This window comes from Xenopus laevis, chromosome 9_10L (genome assembly GCF_017654675.1).
Source record: "Xenopus laevis strain J_2021 chromosome 9_10L, Xenopus_laevis_v10.1, whole genome shotgun sequence".
Classification (NCBI taxonomy): Eukaryota; Metazoa; Chordata; class Amphibia; order Anura; family Pipidae; genus Xenopus; species Xenopus laevis.
Genome location: NC_054387.1, coordinates 95,137,806 through 95,157,286, shown reverse-complemented (window position 1 = coordinate 95,157,286; position 19,481 = coordinate 95,137,806). Strand labels below are relative to the sequence as shown.

At 37.2% G+C, this 19,481-nt stretch overlaps 1 protein-coding gene across 2 annotated transcripts; it reads left to right on the top strand.

Annotated features, from left to right (window-relative positions):
* Positions 1–4: 4 nt before the first annotated feature.
* On the top strand, positions 5–19,454 carry hspd1.L (heat shock protein family D (Hsp60) member 1 L homeolog). 2 transcript variants are annotated; one of them, XM_018234023.2, is made up of 12 exons: positions 5–163; positions 4,207–4,382; positions 7,725–7,977; positions 8,933–9,015; positions 9,652–9,747; positions 10,021–10,114; positions 12,904–13,072; positions 14,400–14,499; positions 14,644–14,889; positions 15,492–15,666; positions 16,983–17,161; positions 18,262–19,454. In XM_018234023.2, exons 2-12 carry the CDS (start codon positions 4,209–4,211, stop codon positions 18,421–18,423), a joined length of 1,731 nt encoding a protein of 576 aa, XP_018089512.1. In that variant the 5' UTR covers positions 5–163; positions 4,207–4,208; the 3' UTR covers positions 18,424–19,454.
* Positions 19,455–19,481: the final 27 nt, after the last annotated feature.

Genomic DNA, 19,481 nt, shown 5'->3' with positions numbered 1-19,481 from the left:
ATGCGGGGGCGGGGTTTCTTTAATTCCGCCATGTTTAGCCCCCGGTAGTTAAAGCTTCCGGGAGACTGAAACACGTGATTGATAGAGGAGGTTAGAAGCTTTTGCTCTGGCTTTGAGATTCCCATTCTGAGGCAGACACGTGCGTGCGTATAGAGTCAATCAGGTGAGTTCTTGTAGTTTCTTTTTGTCACTAGACCTTATGGGTGTAAAGTGTCTCAGAGTAACTTGTCATTTTCTGTCTTATGAACGCAGTGAATTCACGAAGTTAAATCACCTTTTTCAATATGATTTTTTTTAAAAATTTAATAAGCACAGAAATGAGCGTGTTTAATGAGTTTGTAGGTGTGTTTTTAGGGGATTCTAAAGGATGAGCCTTATTCTTGCTCTCGGCTTGGAATCTACAAGTGATTCTGCTTCTTCTCTGTTACTGGTTTAGTATTTGCATGTAGATTGCAATACTGTCCAGAACTAATACATAATTGCTCGTACTTTAGCCAAGTCCCCTTTGAACTGCTTGCAGACCTTGAACATCACAGCTGGCAGTTTGAAGCCATTGCCACATGCTTTGTATTATGACCTTGGGTTTTATGTCCTTTCCCATAGCCACATATCTGCAGCTCTTTGTTATGTCAAAACTTCCCAAGTTTATAGCAGTTAAGGGCTACTTCTCTGTCCTTCAGTATTTCCTATTTCTACAGAATGTAGCTGAAAGGTCATTCTGCAGAGCTGTGCTTTTTATGCAAAGGTTTTGGTTTCATTCATTCTCTTAAATGGGTTTTTCACCTTTTAAATGTACTTTGATTTTGATGTAGAGGGCGATATTCTGAGACTTATTTTTTTTTCAGCTTTTTAGTCAGCAGCTCTTCAGTTTGCAAATTCAGCAGTCTGGATTCTAGGGTCTAGCGACCATTGATTTAAATAAGAAACTGGAAAATGAATAGGAGAGGCCCTGAATAGTAAGATGAGTAATAACAATAAATTGGAATAAATATGTAGCCTTACAGATTGCTTTTTTTTTTTTTTAATAAAGAAGAATAATATAAAAAAGTTAAAATAACCCTGACTTAATTTTTACTTAAGGAGGCCATATAAAAAAAATCTGTTGTACAAAATAAACCTTAATAAATTTTTACTTAAGAAAGGAGGCCCTAACCTGTACCATAGTATAACTTAAGATTACCCACCACATTTAAAGGTGATAATGAGGGCATACTTTAATATTTGCAGAACATGAGTTATATCTGTATTAGTGTAATGGACATATACCTGAGATATACACATTTGAACATAACCCAATCTCCTTAATCTTGTATGCAGTAATAAATACTACTTTAAAAATGACCCCCTTTGTTAAAGCACCCCATAGAGCCCCTTAAGTCCCTCTCTGGAGTGTCCTTTCATTCCTTGGTAGGAGCACAGCAGGAGTTGGGTAGCCAATCACAACCCTGCATTCACACAGGCAAAGATAGGCTTCAGTTCCCTGCCAGGTCTATATAGCAGTTGATTGGCTGGCATCCTACAGAATAAAGCTGGAGGCTCTCCTGCAGATCTTTGGAAAGCAGACAGTTGAACTGATGGGTGGTGCTGATAAGTATTTTGGAGAAAGTTTTAATAAAGCAGCACAAAGCAAAATGTTTCTCTGCACATTTCCTTGTATATTTAGAGATATATAATGCATTGGCACATTATTTTTGTTCTTACATGGTCAAACTGACACAAGCTGCAGTCAGGAATATCTATATATCTATATCTCTCTATCCTATCCTTTCCTTAAAGAAAACTTCCATTAACACTGCAAGTGTTTGCAAAAAAGTTAATGATACAATTCCAACTCCACACATAGGTTCCATTATTTAGTAACCCATTGCAAAGTAAATTCCTATGGTACTTTGCCCTAGCAAACTCCTGTGCTGAACTGCTACATGCTATTCTTAAAACCAAAAAGCTCAGGCAAAAAGATCAAAAAACTTTGTTCAAATACTACTCCCCTTTCAGTGAATAAAACTGATTCTTCCTTCTGTCATGCTTTACATGTGTAAGTGTTTCTGTCCACATTAGGACCTTTGAGGAATCGTATAAAAGTCAAAACACATTACCCACACAATACCCTCAGTTAGAACAGCTGCCTTTTGTGAAACTCGGATTATGCACAGCAGGGCCAAAGATCAGCAATGTATCGACTAATGTATCGACTAATGTATCGACTAATGTATCGACTAATGTATCGACTAATGTATCGAATTAGAAAAACTTATAGTCCCTCCCCCAGCTGGTTTTGGGAGAAGGTGAAAAATTCAATATTATAAGTGGAATGTGAGAGCTTCCTTGGTTATTTTTTGTATAATAGGTTCCTCACACAGTGTTAGGAACCACCAGATCCTTCAAACTTTATAAATCGGCAATATCACTCTGGAGAACCATATCAATCAACCAGTGATCTTTTTATTAGAAAATGCACAACATGTTTTGGATCAAATTCCACAACCAAGGAAGGACGGCACTCTGAAAAAAGCTGGTTTATTGCAGGGTCCTGTGGATAACAATCGCATATATCTATCTGCTTCCTTGGTTGTCGACATTGGGGACTCTGTGGACAGAGCATCCGGACTTTTATAGGGGAGCAGCTACGGGAACGTGCATTTTTGAGCAGTGCTTTTTGATTTTATGTTTCGTATCAAAGATCCTTTCTCAGGTGTTTATTGCCTGTGCATTTTCTAATAAATGGATCACTGGTTGGTTGATATGGTTCTCCAGAGCTATACTATTGCTGATTTTAAGAAAAAAAATCAATATTATGTAAAATGTATTATATAATAGTCAGAAATGAGCGAGAGATAGCAATTGAAAGTCTTCTGGCGAACCATCTACAAACAACTAAACTGGGAAAAGTATTTGAAAGATGGACAAACTCTTAGGTCATTTTTCTGAATTGCTCCCTTTAGACTGATGGTTCATGACAAGCAGCCTGTGTCCTAATTGGACACTTGCCTACAGGCAACTGTTCTCTAGGCATTGTGCTTGTGCAGAGCTGAGGGGTCTATTTATTATGCTGTGTAAAAAGTGGACAGAAACATTACCGGTGATGTTGCTCATAGCAACCAATCACATTTTGGTTTTTAACTGTTAAAATGTAATTGCTCTGGTCAACATCACTAATGTCACCAATACTTTAACACAATTTGCTTTATCTTGTCTCTGTAGGGGTTCTTTTTACTTGCATAACATTAGAGGCCTATTTACTAATTTTTGTCGTCTCTAAAAAAACCAAAAACTTGTGCAACTTTTTTTTCTCAAACTCTAGCCTATTTAAGAAAAAAAAGCCACAATATAACAGCATGAGTTGTTTTGCAGAAAATAAATTTGCACACCAGCGAGCATCACATTGTTTCATTCATTTTTAATGAGGCTAAAAAAACTCATGTTTTAATGAGCTGGGAAAATTAAAGTAGTTTGAGACAATCCCGTTTACTTCTATTAAACCTTTGCCAGCTTTTACTTGCAGAGTTTTTTTCTGGCAACTTTTTCCTTAATAAATAAGGACTAGTCAAGGTTCCAAAGAATACTCTTAAAGGGGTTGTTCACCTTCCAACAATTTTTCCAGTTCAGTTGTTTTTAGATTGTTCACCAAAAATAAACCTTTCCAGTTACTTTCTATTTCCTATTTGTGACTTATTCTGATATTGAAGTGTAAAGTTACATTTTCACCTTCTTAGGTCTTTCTAAAGCAGCTCTGAGTGGGGGCTTGTGGTTGGTTCACTGACTGACTTTGTTTTAAAATTGATACATTTAGTTGATACATTTCTTTTCTTTGGTCTGTAGAATCCCTGAGTTTGATTAAAGGCAGTTGTTTTGAATTTAAATAGTTGCTAATATTCCACAGATGTTGCTGAGATGTATTAACTACATTAAAAATGAGTGTGATTGCACTTATACGTTGATGCAAATTAATGAAGAAATGCAGTGGAAATTTTAAATCTAAATGGTGTCACTATTTAGTAGGCTTAAGGAGGGGGATTTTTTGGGTCTCTGTGTACTTAAAATGCCAAGGCCTATTTGAATCTCTAATCCAAGGCTATATAAGCTCACTGAAAAGCTGCTATTTGTGCAGCAATTTATCAAAGCCAATAATTGTACGGTTCCACAATGCTGATTTGTAGTGTTTAACACCTTGCTTACTATGCAAACATATTTATTTTTTCTTTTTAGAAATGCTGCGGCTACAAAGAATTCTTCGACAAGCAAAGCCAGCTTCCAGAGTACTGGCTTTGAATCTGAGCAGGCAATATGCAAAAGATGTCAAGTTTGGGGCTGATGCCAGAGCACTTATGCTTCAAGGGGTTGATCTCTTGGCTGATGCAGTGGCTGTGACAATGGGACCCAAGGTAATATTTGTAGACACTTGGGGGCAAATTTAAGGGTCTTATTGAAAATTCAAAATGAGAGTTTTTGAGCTTTTTTTATTTTTATGGTCAAAACTGTCAAATTCAACTAAGGAGTTATTCAAATTCAATTTGAGTTTTTTTTAAAAAAAAATTCAAACTTGATTTTCGAGCATTATCATACTCTGGCCCTTTAAGAACTATTTGCCATCTAAAACCTGCTGAATTGCTGTTTAAATCAAGGGCAGATGTCCAGGGATCAATTTTGAGTTGTTTGCAGCCTTCCTAACATTCAAGTTTTGATTTGAATTAGTTTCGGGTAGATTACATTTATCCGAGTAATTCGATAATACAATCATACTTGTCACACAGAAAACAAGAAAGATTATATTCAGCATTCAAACCTTTTGGGTTTTAATGACCTTAACCTCCAAATCCAATAACTTTCCCTTCTAATAAGTTTTTTGTTGTGAGGTTTCTGCCAGCTGTGCCACACTGTCCCTGTCCATGTTCACTATGTCCCTATTTCCCCACCCCCTTAGGCTCACCGTGTAATATAACCCCCTCACATTGTGATTGGCTGCTCCCCCTCCTACTGTGCTTCTGGCAGGGACCGTTAGGTCCCCCACTCTCCACCTGTTGAAATGGGGACAATAGCAGATCTATAGGGGAGCTCCACTAAATGGGCCATTTTTAAAGATATACATGTTTAGCCCAATGTGAAAACTGCACCATATCTTATTTATTGCCTACAAGATAAGTGAGGGGGTTTATTTATCTTATACGTGTCTTTTAAATCTGTAAAGAATAATTATAACAGAAGGAGATACCTTTTCACATAAAATAGAAAGTGACGAACTCCTTTTAAATTAACAATGCGAGCCTAAGATTGTGTTTTTAGACTATTAATGTGTATTTCCACAGATTTAGTATCGGGAAATTTCCCAATAAGATAAGGGAACCACTCCAGCACACACTATCGTTTATAAATTCACATCAGAAAGTTGCAGACTATGTTATGGCTTCTGATTTACTGGCTAGTGTTGCCTGCAGATGAACATATACTATTTTTCCTGGGGGTTCAACCACAATCTAAAAAAGCTTATCTTTACATTTTAGCAGCTCAGCTATAAATCCCAGAGGCCAGCCCACCCTAAAAATTGGGGCTTTTAGCTACGAATTGGCAAAACGAAGTATTTCCTTGGACCAGATGAATTATTTCATTGAATTAAAATTGATTTATTTTTCGGAATGTATGTGGGTGAGTTGTGCTGTATGTACAGGAATTTTGGTAGAAATATTTTAAGAAGTTTATCCCTGCTCTAAACAGTCAAGGCCAGAAAAGTTAATTGTCATACGTTATTGGGGGGAAGGGATTGTAAGAAGCTTTGTGAAATCCTGATTTCTAGGCATGTGAAAGATTTCGGCCAAGTTTTTACAAGTAACATACTTGACTTCTCCTAAATAAGAGTCCTGCATATTCCTCAAGTTAAGTAAGGACAGGAGAGTGAGAGAGGAGCTTTTATGATAAACTTTGTCATGCAAATACTGTCCCCCTCAGCTTAAATACATCAAATGGCAAAAGGGAGCACCGACCTCTGATATAATAGAACACATAACAAAGCCTGCAGGTAAAGAAAAATAACATGATTTCAGATTAAGCTCCCACAACAGAACTGCTATAATAAACCGAGAAACTACATTGAAATGTCTATTTCCAACCCATGCCACAAGTAGCAAAGAAAGAGTGCAGGTCATGGAAACGGAAAATTGGGTCACTAAACAAGTCTAAACAGTACCGTCCTTGATTTATCCATACTGTTAACTGCTATTTTATTTTTTTTTCTTCTGTAGAATACTATGTCGCACAAAGAAGTCCTTGGGCATGATTACAGGGTTATACAAATATGCAGTACAATAGGGGGGTTTAGGGGGTTATATAAATGTGCAGGACAATGGGCCTTCAGCTGGACAGCCATAAATAAAAAGGTCTCGTGCATTATGCTTACAGGGTTTGTAAGCACGTTGCAAGTTAAAAGATATTGGTTGCAATTGCGTCAGGCAGCAATTGTTCCTCTGTTTTTATTTATTTCTTTAAGTCCTGTTGGCATTTCTGACATGAAAGTGATGCCTGAACCCAATTCTTTTGTTGCATATGTACTTCACCTATTGATACATGCGCTGTGTGAGCCCACCACTTCTAAACCAAGCTACTGCTTGGTTTAGAAGTGGTGGGTTCCCTTTTTGTTAATATGCACAGCAGCACTTTGTTTGGAAGAGGAGGCAGTGGCTCCAAGCACAGCCATATGGAAGTGCATGCTGATGGAAGTACATTTAATGAATGGTATCAGAGTGCAGAAAATTTTGCAGAGCTGCGATGCTCTTGTGGTCATAACTGACCCCTGACACCTTTAGTAAGCTGCTGAAAAAAATACACATTCTACTTCCTTAAAAAGATTGCAAATGTATTGCTGTCACAAGCAATAAGAATTTCCATAACCTAACAATTTTTGGCACTCCCCAGTTGCTATTATTGGTAACCTTCTATTTTGGCCTTGCTGTCTTCGATTTGGGGGGGGGGGAAGAAAAAAAAAAAAGCTCGACAACCAACTTCTTGCCAAAGTTTAATTCCCAGAAACCTAGTAAGTTAGGTTGAAAAAAGACACACGTCCATCATGTTCCACCTTAAGTCTGTGTATAACCTGCCTAACTGCTAGTTCATCCAGAGATAAAAAAAAAAGCCTCTCCAATTTGCCTCAGAGGGGGAAAAATTCCTTCCTTACTCCAAGTCCCTGGATCAACTTGTACTCAAAGTTATCTTCCATAGCCCTGTATTCCATCACTTGCTAGTTGACAAAAAAGACGGGTTGCTGGTCTTTTATCAAAAATATATAAATACATATACAGGTATGGGACCTGTTATCCAGAAAGCTTGGGACCCGGGGGTTTCTGGATAATGGATCTTTCTGTAATTTGGAACTTCATACTGGAAGTCTACTAGAAAATCTTGTAAACATTAAATAACCACAATAGGGCGTTTTTGCTTCCAGTAAGGGTTAATTGTATCTTATTTTGGACCAAGTACAAGGTACTGTTTTATTATTACTGAGAAATAGGAAATCATTGTAAAAAAAAATTTGGAATTTAGAGATGGCCTTTTCCGTAATTCGGCGCTTTCTGGATATGTTTCCGGATAAGGGATCCCATACCTATACAGTATATCCAGCTAGTGTTTCATTTTGTAAACCGGTTCTTGGTATGCTTTGAGGGCAAATTTTACATTTATTACCTTTATATTATTTGAATTTCTTGAGTAAGACATTTTTATATTAAACGTCTTTGTAGGGAAGAACTGTTATCATCGAACAAAGCTGGGGAAGTCCAAAAGTAACCAAAGATGGTGTGACGGTTGCAAAAGCAATTGAACTGAAAGATAAATACAAAAATATTGGTGCCAAACTAGTACAAGATGTGGCTAACAACACAAATGAAGAAGCAGGGGATGGAACAACCACCGCAACTGTCCTTGCAAGGTCTATAGCTAAAGAAGGCTTTGAAAAAATAAGCAAAGGTGCAAATCCAATAGAAATTAGAAGAGGTAAGTTTGACACCCCCTTCCCTTTGGATTGCTGAAGTAATTTTAATGAAACGTACATCTATTTTTATTTCTGGCACACGTTACTGTATCATTTGTCTCCACTGAAATGGATGGTATTCACAAAATGTCAAAATAGCCAGCTCCCTTGGTTCATCTGTCTTCTTAAATGTTTGGTTTAAAGAAATGGAGGAGGGTGGAGAATGCAGGTAATACTTGGATGTTCCTGAACATTTTGTTTCTAAGCCTATTTACATTTGCAGATAAAGCTGGCTTTTGGTTGGTTGATTAATAATTGGTATTCGCTTATTTGAATGTATGAATTCACAAAATGTACTCACATGATTATACCATTATCTACATCCTTCAGCCATCAAACAAATCTGTTCTCGCACAAATAACTTGCAAAGTCCAAATAATTGCGAGGCTTTTCTGGCTTCAGGATTTTAATATTCACTCGGTAAAGTTGCTCCTCAACTGCAAAAATTCTTTTGAAAAGTATTCATTTTGAAGATTTTTTTTGTTGACTAGTTTACCCATTGTTGCATTTTTAGTATCGGAACTCGGTTTGTTGGCTGTTCATTTTTTTTATTTTTCGTGGAGAAAAAGACAGCGGTAGTATTTTAGTTTAATTTAGTGGGACTTGATCATTTAAAATACCCAAAATGCTGACCTCAGGTGTGAGTACTCCTGGAAGAGAGGCATGCCTTATTTTATTATTTTTATTTTAAATGAATTTGAATGTCTACGAAGAAACTGTACTCATGTATATTTGTGAAAAATTTGTATTGCTACATTGTCCCATGTAGAAGTACTTTTTCAATGACACTCTTTTAACTAGTCTAGGAAAAATTTAGCCTACTACCTGACTTTGCCAAAGATCAAAATTCTTTTATATACATATCATTATATAAAACTAATAACATTATTTTTTTATTTTTTTTTATTACTCGTATAGGTGTAATGTTGGCTGTAGATGCGGTTATTGCCGAGTTAAAAAAGCAGTCAAAACCCGTTACAACACCAGAGGAGATAGCTCAGGTAATGTTTCCAGCTACCAACACTTCTCATCGTGTAAACAACTTGATGTTGCCACTTTGTTGTCCAGCTCAACACTTTAGTGAAAATATGCTGCAAACTGGCAACTAAGGTTTTATAATAATTAGTTTATGCACTTGGGCAAAAGTAACATGAATGGTAACTTTGACAAGGATTTGGGTGTTTTTGTGCCACCCATGTGTTGGTGGCTAATAAAGTGAGTAAAGTACTTTCTTTAAAAAAAATGATTTAAGGGACTAAAAAATAATTTTGCCTCTATATATCCACAGTAAGGCCTTTACCTTGATCAGTGCAGTTTTAGGGCCCAGCTCATAATAAAAGGATATTAATGAGCTGTCAATTCCACCCCCCAGATAATCATTTATATTGATACACTATTTTCTGTGTGTGGTTTCTCTGTCAAGTATTTTTCGTGTCCTTTCTTTTTGGTTCTATATCAGTATGGCATTTAAAGCCAGCAACAGTCGTCATAAAACATACATTCTGAATTACCTGTTGAGATGCATAAATATTTTACAGTATTTTCCACATGCATTCCCTACAAACGCTGCAGTACAGTTTTCAAAATCTTACACAGACACTTGTTACAAGGTAACATCAGTACATCGTTTATTCTAGGTTGCTACCATATCGGCTAATGGTGATCAAGAAATTGGCAAAATAATCTCAGATGCGATGAAAAAGGTTGGGCGTAAAGGTGTTATTACAGTTAAGGTAAGTCCTTAAATCACACTTGCATATTTGTGTTTATATATTTGGTTAAATATCTTGTTTTCTTAGTTTGCCTTAAGCTGCCTGACCAAGTATGACCTCAGGAGGCAATTTTCAGACTGTCATTCATATCAGACAACAAACAGACTGAATTTCATGTCTCTCTCTTCTTTTCCACTTGCTAAATTGAAGAGGTCTGCAGCTTCCTATAGCTTAAATGTAGATCAACCCATTCATTGCAGTCATTCATTTTTTGTAAATTCTCATGTTTCTCAGGATGGCAAAACTCTTCACGATGAGCTGGAGATAATTGAAGGCATGAAATTTGACAGAGGTTATATTTCACCATACTTTATAAATACAGCTAAAGGTACGTTGAATTTTATTTGTATTACTTTTTTTTGGGGGGGGGGGGGTGTTCTTGGTTTGCCTTACCACACATGGATCCATGAAGTTATCTTATCAGGATTATATTCCTGCATCTCCACTATAAATATTCATGGTTTCTGTCTCATCTCTTATCTAGAGGAGAATGTATCAAAAGTTCCCTCCTATTAATAGGGATAGTTGTATTAATTGTATTGGTCCTACGCAACTAGTAAATGTAGCTATTCTAAGGAAGTTAGATTCCATATTTATAATCTAATTCTAAATATTCGGGCATCAGGTGTGGATAACTGATTCCTTTTGTATATATTTATATCAAGGAAAAGTCTTTTTTTTTTTTTTTAAACTTATCAGTTAATAGTGCTACTTCAGCAGAATTCTGTACTAATATGTTTCTTAAGAGCAAAAAGATATTTATTTATTTTTTTTTATTTAATTTTGAAATCTGACATGGGGCTAGACCTATTGTCAGTTTCCCTGCTGCCCCAGTCATGTGACTAGTGCTCTGATAAACTTCAGTCACTCTTTACTGCTGCACTGCAAGTTGGAGTGATATCACTCCATCCCTTCCCCCCCGGCAGCCTAACAGAACAATGGAAATGTAACCAGATAGCTCCAAGATAACAGCTGCCTATTAGATTTAAGAACAGCACTCAATAGTAAAATCCAGGTCCCACTGCAACACATTTAGCTGTACTGAGTAGGAGAAAAAACAGCCTGTCAGAAAGCAGTTTCAGCCTAAAGTGCTGGCTCTTTCTAAATGCACATGACAAGGCAAAATGACCTGAAATGGCTGCCTACACGCCAATATTACAATTAAAATAAAATAAACTTGTAGGAATGCAATTTTATATGGTAGATTGAATTATTTGCAGTGTAAAAAGTGAAATTTAGAAATAAAATCTAAATTATAAAAATCATGACAGAATCTCTTCAAGATTTTAGTGTGGATTTGGTCTGTAAAATCAGAGAAGGGTCTGAATGCTCTTGCAAGGCAAAGTGTGTGGTTTTTTTTTTTTTTTTGGTTTTTTTTTTTATCGCTAATACTTTTAGATCCGGCAGTAATGACCAGGGGCAGCTGGGAAATTGACAAAATGTCTAGCCCCATGTCAGATTTCAAAATTGATTATAAAAAAATCTGTTTGCTCTTTTGAGAAATGGATTTCAGTGCAGAATTCTGCTGGAGCAGCACTATTAACTGATTCATTTAGAAAAATTTTTTTTCCCATGACCGTATCCCTTTAACAATATAACACAATTTTTAAATGAAAATCAGGGGAAAACAATTAATGGTGAAGTTTTACTGCATCCACTACATACCCAATATGTATCCATAAAAACAACAGTCATAAAACCCTCTAAATGTAGGTTCACATTCCAAATATGCTGTAGGTTGAGTGCAGATCCAATTTATGTGCTGTATCCAAATTGTTATACCCTAGAATAAAATCACATTGCATGGCTTTTGTTTTTTTTGTGTGGAGCATGTTTGTCCAGTGTCAGACTAGGGCATCTGGAGCCTACCAGAGAACGTGACCTCGTGGCCTTACTATATACTGGTGTGAAGTAAAGGCTGCAGGATTTTCCCTGGTGGGTCTAACTCCACACATTTTTTTAAGTTGACCCCCACCAACTAGCGTGGCCAAAGAATTAAGACTGTATATAAGTGGATTAAGCATTGACCACTTATAAGTGGTATAGGACATCAGACATCCTTTTAAAGGAGAAGGAAAGGCTAAAACTAAGTAAGCTTTATCAGAAAGGTCTATATAAATACACCAGTAAACCCTCAAAGTAATGAGTCCTCTGTCAAAAGAAACAGCATTTCTTTCCTTTTATTGTGTACACATGGGGCTTCTAGATCAGACTTCCGGTTTTCATCATAAACCTCCAGGGCAGGGCTTGAGCATGCTCAGTTTGCTCCTCTCCCCCTCCCTCCTCCTATCGCTACTGAAATCTGAGCTCAGAGCTGTAAGTGAGCAGGGAGAGACTCAGTCAGGAAGTGATGTCACACCAAGCTTATATGGCAGCTTCTATCCTAAACAAACAGAGACAGTGTCTAGAGCTGATGAAGCATTCCGCAGAATATATATAGCGTTCTAGCTTGCACTATTGTGGCTAATCTATTGGCGATAAACTGTCTTGTAGCTTTCCTTCTCCTTTAAAGTCATAAGCAATGTTCACTCTAAGATGTGCGTATGTACACAGATTTTGAGGCCAGTGCACACAACAAATTGAAGTGCACAGAAATCATTTTTTTTTCTGAAAACAGAGAATTTTGTATTCGGACTTGAGCACACAATTTTTAAAAACTGCGCACAAAGCTAAGAAGGAATTCGAGAGAACATTGGTCATAGGGTTTGTACATTTAATGCAAATTGCTTAGACAAGGCTACCTTAATTTATGCTTTATAAATCCTGTTATGACCAAAACCACAGTAAAAATTGGTCATTGTTTTCTAGTATTGTGCCTTAAAACAGGGATAATAAGCACTGTGATGGTCAGTGTCTCATTCAATGAATTCCTGGCTGCAAAGGTAAATTGGGCCCTAGTGACCAGATAGCTGCTAAAATCATATACAGAAAAGGTGCGAAATAGAAAAGCTAAATTCTTTAAAATCAAATGAAGGCTAATTCCCAAAATATCTCTTATGCAGCTTACCCAGAGAGCAGTGACTTCCAAATTTAGAAAGATTTCGTGAGGATGGTCTTTATGTATCTCCATGCATATACTTCTATAGTATTACTAATGCTCTGTATTCCTTCTTATAGGTCAGAAATGTGAATTTCAGGATGCATATCTACTCCTTAGTGAGAAAAAAATTTCCAATGTTCAGTCTATTGTACCAGCTCTTGAAATTGCTAACGCTCACCGTAAACCGCTAGTTATAATAGCAGAAGATGTTGATGGAGAGGCGTTAAGCACGTTAGTGTTAAACAGGTGAGTGTTAAGAAGCTTTTTCCCATGTGCTGTTCAGGTTCCATTACTGGACTGAATGGGTGATTTTGGGAGGAGATTATGTTGCTAGCTTTATTGGACGTCCATCTCTGCATCCATCCAACCCCTATGCAATGATTAGAAGCAGTCTTGTTTTTCATTGCCACATGTGAGATGTTAAAAATGTATTTTGGTTATTGCTTTCTCGTCATCTCCAAGTTTTGGAAGTTAGCCGGGAGGAAGCCTCTCCAAAATGACATTAAAAGGTCCATGGGATAGGAAGGGTAGAAAATTTCTTGTTTAAAAGAAGGTGGTTTATTTGCTTTTTGCAGATTTAGTGGCTCTAGCTTCTTCCTTCTGTGCAATAGAAGAGTTGAGGAAAAGTTGTAGCTGTGGGCAGGGTTAAACCTGAGACCCCTCCCTTGCTATTGCTGAAAATTGTCAGGTGGATACACTACTAAAATTGATGTAAATAAGTTGTTGCCATGGAGACAGGCATTCAAGCTAAAAGAAAAAAGGAATATGCACAGGTTACATGGCAGAAAATCTCTGTAGAATACAATAATTTTAGATCCCTGTGTAAGAGCTAAACTCCTTATACGCTACAGAGCTTATCTGCTATTTAACCTGTACCATTTATCCCTATTTCAAGTTGAATAGTTGCCCTCATGGTTACTCAGCTGTTTATATAAACTATAGAAGTGTTACTGAAGCACCATTCTCTGACGTGATCTCTGATTTCTTTGTAAGCGTAGCGGGGAAATGGACTACTAGGAATACTTACATTCTTATTCCCGTAATATTTCCGTATGTGCTTGTATTGTGTAATCATTTTTCTCAATATTTTTTGAATACAAACTCCTGGATATGTAAAATCAGATGTGCTATGGGCACACAGGCTGTTGACAGAGAGAAGCAGATCTACTCGGTGGCTCTGCTCCCTTAATTTGAATTCGATAAGCCTGTGTGAATTCAGACACAGACTGAGATCAGCCCAATACCGACTTCCGATTCAGCACCGCTATGTGTGAGCGCACGCAGGCTGACCGGATTCAAATCAATGGAGCAGGGGCACTGAGCAGATCTGCTTCTCTCAGCCTGTATATTTTTGCAGGCTCCGAGAAGCAGATCTGCTCAGTACCCCTGTTGATACCTCTGTTGATTTGAATTAGTTAACTGTGTGCCCATAGCCTAAGACTTTCCAGATGCAAAACCTTCTAACCTGTTTTCTCTGAATTACGGACATGAATTGTGTATCTCCTTTCATAACTTCAGTTGCACTTCAGGGTGTTGTAGAAGTTTAATTAATTATAAAATTCTTTTGCTGTAGGCTGAAAGTTGGACTGCAGGTGGTTGCTGTAAAAGCCCCAGGTTTTGGGGATAACCGAAAGAACCAGCTTAAGGATATGGCAGTTTCATCTGGTGGGGTGGTAAGTATGTAAAAAATAAAATAAATAAATAAACTGATCTGTTTCATGGAAGAATTTTACTAGATTAATTTTTAGTCTTGCAGCAAAATAAAAGCTCTGTAGTCTATGCCGCCTATTTAGATGTGTGCTGTTTACTTTATTTAGGTGTTTGGGGAGGAAGGTCTCACCCTAAATCTTGAAGATATTCAGCCCCATGATTTTGGCAAAGTAGGAGAAGTGATTGTAACGAAAGACGACACTATGCTATTGAAAGGAAAGGGTGACAAAGCTCTGATTGAGAAACGTATTCAAGAAATTCATGACCAGTTGGAAACTACAAACAGTGAATATGAAAAGGAGAAGCTGAATGAGAGACTGGCTAAGTTGTCGGATGGCGTTGCAGTACTAAAGGTAAATTTAACGTTTTGTGAAAGTGATTAAGGATGCTGGGAGATGCATATACAGTAAATTTTTATCAAGGCATTTACGCAAAAACCTTTGCAGGGTGCGAAATGCAGAAATTCACATCAAATTCATGCCTGGCAAATAAATTCGACCCATCACTAATTGTGACCACTGGTGGGTTTTTTGTTAATAAATGTTAACCAGTGCAGAAGTACTGGAGCTCTTTCTAAAATGAGCCCCAAATTATATATCTGACCTGCTCACTGAGCACCAGAGGCAATGTTTTTTATTCCCCATTACTTTCATTTATAGCCCAGAAATTACTTTTATTTTTATTTAGTTCATGTTTATTGCAGAAGGTGATTTTTATGACTTGGATGCTGCTGCTTTCAATTCCGGAAAAAGCCTATAGTGTACATTATCATTTGCCAAACCATCATCTAACACACAAACCAGGAAAAATTACACCGTTCTAAAATTTCACCCACAGGCTTAGCCTTTTCTACTGGATACAAAGCTAGACCATGTCAAAGTATTCATTACGTTTCAGTTCTAAAAATTCATGTTACAAAAATGTACATTTAACGTGTTGCTGATTCTTGCTTTAGGTTGGTGGCACTAGTGATGTTGAAGTTAACGAAAAGAAAGATAGAGTGACCGACGCATTAAATGCGACCCGTGCAGCTGTGGAAGAAGGAATTGTTTTGGGAGGAGGCTGTGCCTTGCTCCGATGCATCCCAGCGCTGGACTCCATAAACCCAGTTAATGAAGACCAGAAAATTGGTAAGTTGCTTTGTTAAATATTCTTACAATGCGATTTTTTGCCCAAAACCAACCATTACATTTTTCCCTTGCTTTTCACAGTGTTGGCAGAGGACTGTTGCATGGAGTATTAAGTAGACTTTTTGAATACTCAGTGTGGCAGGTATGCAACTGGTGCTGTATCTGCGCTCTGTTAGTTGCAATACCACTTTGTACTAGCAAATGTGAAACAATCTTAGGTTATATGTGATACTGTATTGAGAGCTTGATTTATTTGTATATGGCTGTAAGCTGGCATGTTTCTTTTACTGTAAAGGTTTAAAAGTAGTAGTAGCAGCAGTAGTCCTGGTACCATGATGTAAAATGTATATATTTTAATCATAACAAACTAACTTAAAGTAAGCTACACTTCTGTAAATGGCAATGTAATAATATTATAGGGAGGGAAGCCTATTGGAACGTGTGCAGGTTTGCAGTTATTTCTATCTCTAAATTTATGATATTGAGAGCTCTTTGTATCTCAGCTCATGTAGAAAGAGTAACTGGTGTGTTTTACATCTGGGCAGTGGACTGGTTGCTATGGTCAGTGACCACCATTTAGCTGGAAAGAGTCAGAATGCGGCAAATAACTTAAAACTATACAAAAGAAAAAAATCTAAAGCCTATTGAAAAGTTGTGTAGCATTAACCATTCTACAACATACTAAAAGTTAACTTAAAGGCAAACTTTCCCTTTTAGCCAGATCAACGACCGTGTTTTACTTGCAACAGTGGCCAATCATTTTCATGAGATTTGTCGCCCACAGTATCGCAGATTTTAACTCTAAGCAACATCTTACTGTGTGCCATTATTATTATTATTATTGACCATGGGGTAGATGGGTTCATTTGCTCTGTCAACTTGATTAAAGTACTGAAATTATAATCAGGTAAAGTGTTTGTCACCAGATACCTTATTGTTCTCTATGTAGCACCTACATATTTTGCGAGACTTTAATACATTCCACATCATTCAGATTAGTCTTTGTCCTAGTGGAGTTTAAAAGTCACTTTCATTCACAAATTTTTGTCTGGAGTCAATGAACTCGCCTGTTTTGGAGTCTTAACCTATAGAACCTATGTAAGGACAAAAAAAACCAGACTCTCCGCATACACAAAGGTGTGATTAAGTGTTTATAATGTCACTGGCCACTTCGCTCCACAGATTCACTTGTCCTGTTTATAATGTGATTGGGCTAATCGTTTACACGATGGAGCATCATGGACTAACTTTTTTACATATTTGCAAGAGATCTAGTGTTGGAGTTGTATTTTTTTACATTTGCACTTTCTTAACAGGCATTGAGATCATAAGGAGGACTCTGAAGATTCCTGCAATGACAATCGCAAAAAATGCAGGTGTTGAAGGATCATTGGTGGTAGAAAAGATCATTCAGAGTCCAGTCGAGATTGGATATGATGCCATGCATGCTGAATTTGTAAACATGGTGGAAAAAGGAATTATTGACCCAACAAAGGTACAAAAAATATGAAGTAGTGCCTCCCTCTTTGTCATTCAGTCATAATCTTGCCTTAGAGTAGTTTTACCTACAGTAGCCAAAGGTTAAAAAAAAAAGAGACATGGGTCCATCACGATCAGCCTTTGTCCAAATGAAACCTGTTTAACTGCTAGTATATCCAGAGGAAGGTCGCATTTAAAGCCCCTTCAGATTTGCCCCATAGTCTCATTTCAGTAACCTTGTTTTTTTAACAACCAGTATCTCCCAGTAGAACCACTTCTACTGAACTTTTTCAGAGAGAATTTTCTAAACATTTCTCACTGGGGGGGCGGCTGCTTTTCTGTTCTTTGAGGTTTGCACATATATAACTGCCAGGTTGAGTCTGTAAATATTAATTTATATTTAATACGTTTTCCTTCATTTTTCTTGTCAAACCAAAGTCTGTATAGCATATCATCATAAACATTTATTTTCAAAGAGACTCCCCACGTGAACCAGGAGGCCCAGGTGCTCTGCAGTAGTAGTAAAAAAAGGTCTTTATTAGAGTACAAGTGTGGATTACAGCTTTATGCTTTTCGTGTTCTTACAACACTTGATCATAGGCTACTTTGAGTAGTAGTAGTCTGTATAGCAGATCTCCTTAGCAAACACTGGTACAGAAGGGTGACTTTCATTGTCTCATTATATTGAGGTGTGCCTGCTGAATGGGAGGTGGATATTCTAGGTGTTATCCCTGGGTGAGGGGTTCTCAAAACATCTTACTGTGCCTTACTAATGTCACCAAATGAACGGATCTCTCCCTGATATGCCCACATTGAGGTGGGCAATAGGCTGATCCGATCGTGGGCCCTAGGGTCCAATGATTGGATCATAATGGAGGCAATACAGGCACTTTTACACTTGCCATAAAACAATCCTTATAGCGGTTATGTTGGTTGTTTCTCTTAATGTATTAGAGAGGGGCCACCATCCTGCACCCAACAGTGATCTGTTAAATATCCATACACTGAAAATCTGTGATCAACTAAGTTATAGAATCCATGAAAGATGTTTGATATTTTTTTTCGTGAAGAGGGTTCTTCAAGGCTTTTCATACTATGGTGTCTTCTGATTTGCAGGTTGTTAGGACAGCTTTGATGGATGCTGCCGGTGTTGCTTCACTCCTAACAACAGCTGAAGCGGTCGTGACAGAAATTCCAAAAGAAGAAAAAGATGGTGGCATGGCTGGAATGGGAGGAATGGGAGGCATGGGTGGTGGAATGGGAGGTGGAATGTTCTAAATTGTTATACAAAGAACTGATAAATGACCGTGTTACAAGCTCAGAAGTGTTGAGAGAACAGAGGGGAAACCGTGACGCTGGTGAAACTTCTCGAAAGTTGGTTTCGGTTACGTAACTGTTTACTGCGATCTTTATCCATGCCTTCATGTAATTTATTTTCTATCTCGGAAGACCTTTGTACATTCCTTAAAAATTATGTAGTTGCCATTGTTACGAAAACCTTGTTTAAAACTGTCATTTTTACCAGTGTTTCAAGTTTATTGATAGTTTTTACATTTACTACCACTACTGCCCTGACTTAAATGTAAGTGTCTAATCCTGGCTAAAAACCCCATTAAAATAAAAATGTATTAATTATGTTTACTCTAAATTTTAGTACTGAATGTGAGACTTTTTTTAATTTTTTTTCCCCCTTACGTTCTACACGGCTCTTGTTTTTCAAGTCAATTTGTGTGCTCTCTGCCATAATGGGCTCATTCTAGTGAAAATGAAATCTTAATGTATTAGTATAATGCCTAGTATAAAAAATAGGCTGACTCATTATTTTGCATTTTTACTTTATGTACACTTGACAGGAAAATGTTTTAATACTTTGGCTTATTCATTTTCAACATTACTAAGTTGCTGTAGCTTTAGGTAAAGTTTTTTTTTTTTTTTTTTTTTTTTTTTTTTTGTGTGTGTTAGTGCACAAGATAAAACATTCATTAATGGGATACTGTGTGGGAGAAGGTGGTATTTGATATTTCAAAATACGTCATGCATGCTACACCTGCTAATGGCAGATGGGAATTACAGACCTTAGACCAGTGCTGTCCAATTTGCCCCCCACATTAAGGTCTGCCTGTTGTGTCTGCTTACCTTGTGTAAAATTTAAAAGGTATCAATACTGAAATTAACTGGCCCCTGCATTGTTTAAACCTGAAATTCAGACCGTAAACCCCTGTATTGTTCCCACATGTAATCCCCATGCATTGTTCACACCTGTAACATCTCTTGTTTACACCCATAAACCCTGTACTGTTAACACCTTATACCAAGACTGTAAGTGTCCTCATTAT

What these genes read in the sequence shown, in the direction of transcription:
- hspd1.L (XM_018234023.2), top strand. Translation starts at nt 4,209, where the DNA reads ATGCTGCGGCTACAAAGAATTCTTCGACAAGCAAAGCCAGCTTCCAGA. An exon ending in CTGTGACAATGGGACCCAAG is followed by an intron (nt 4,383 to 7,724) that starts GTAATATTTGTA and finishes ACGTCTTTGTAG; the next exon opens with GGAAGAACTGTTATCATCGA. An exon ending in TCCAATAGAAATTAGAAGAG is followed by an intron (nt 7,978 to 8,932) that starts GTAAGTTTGACA and finishes TTACTCGTATAG; the next exon opens with GTGTAATGTTGGCTGTAGAT.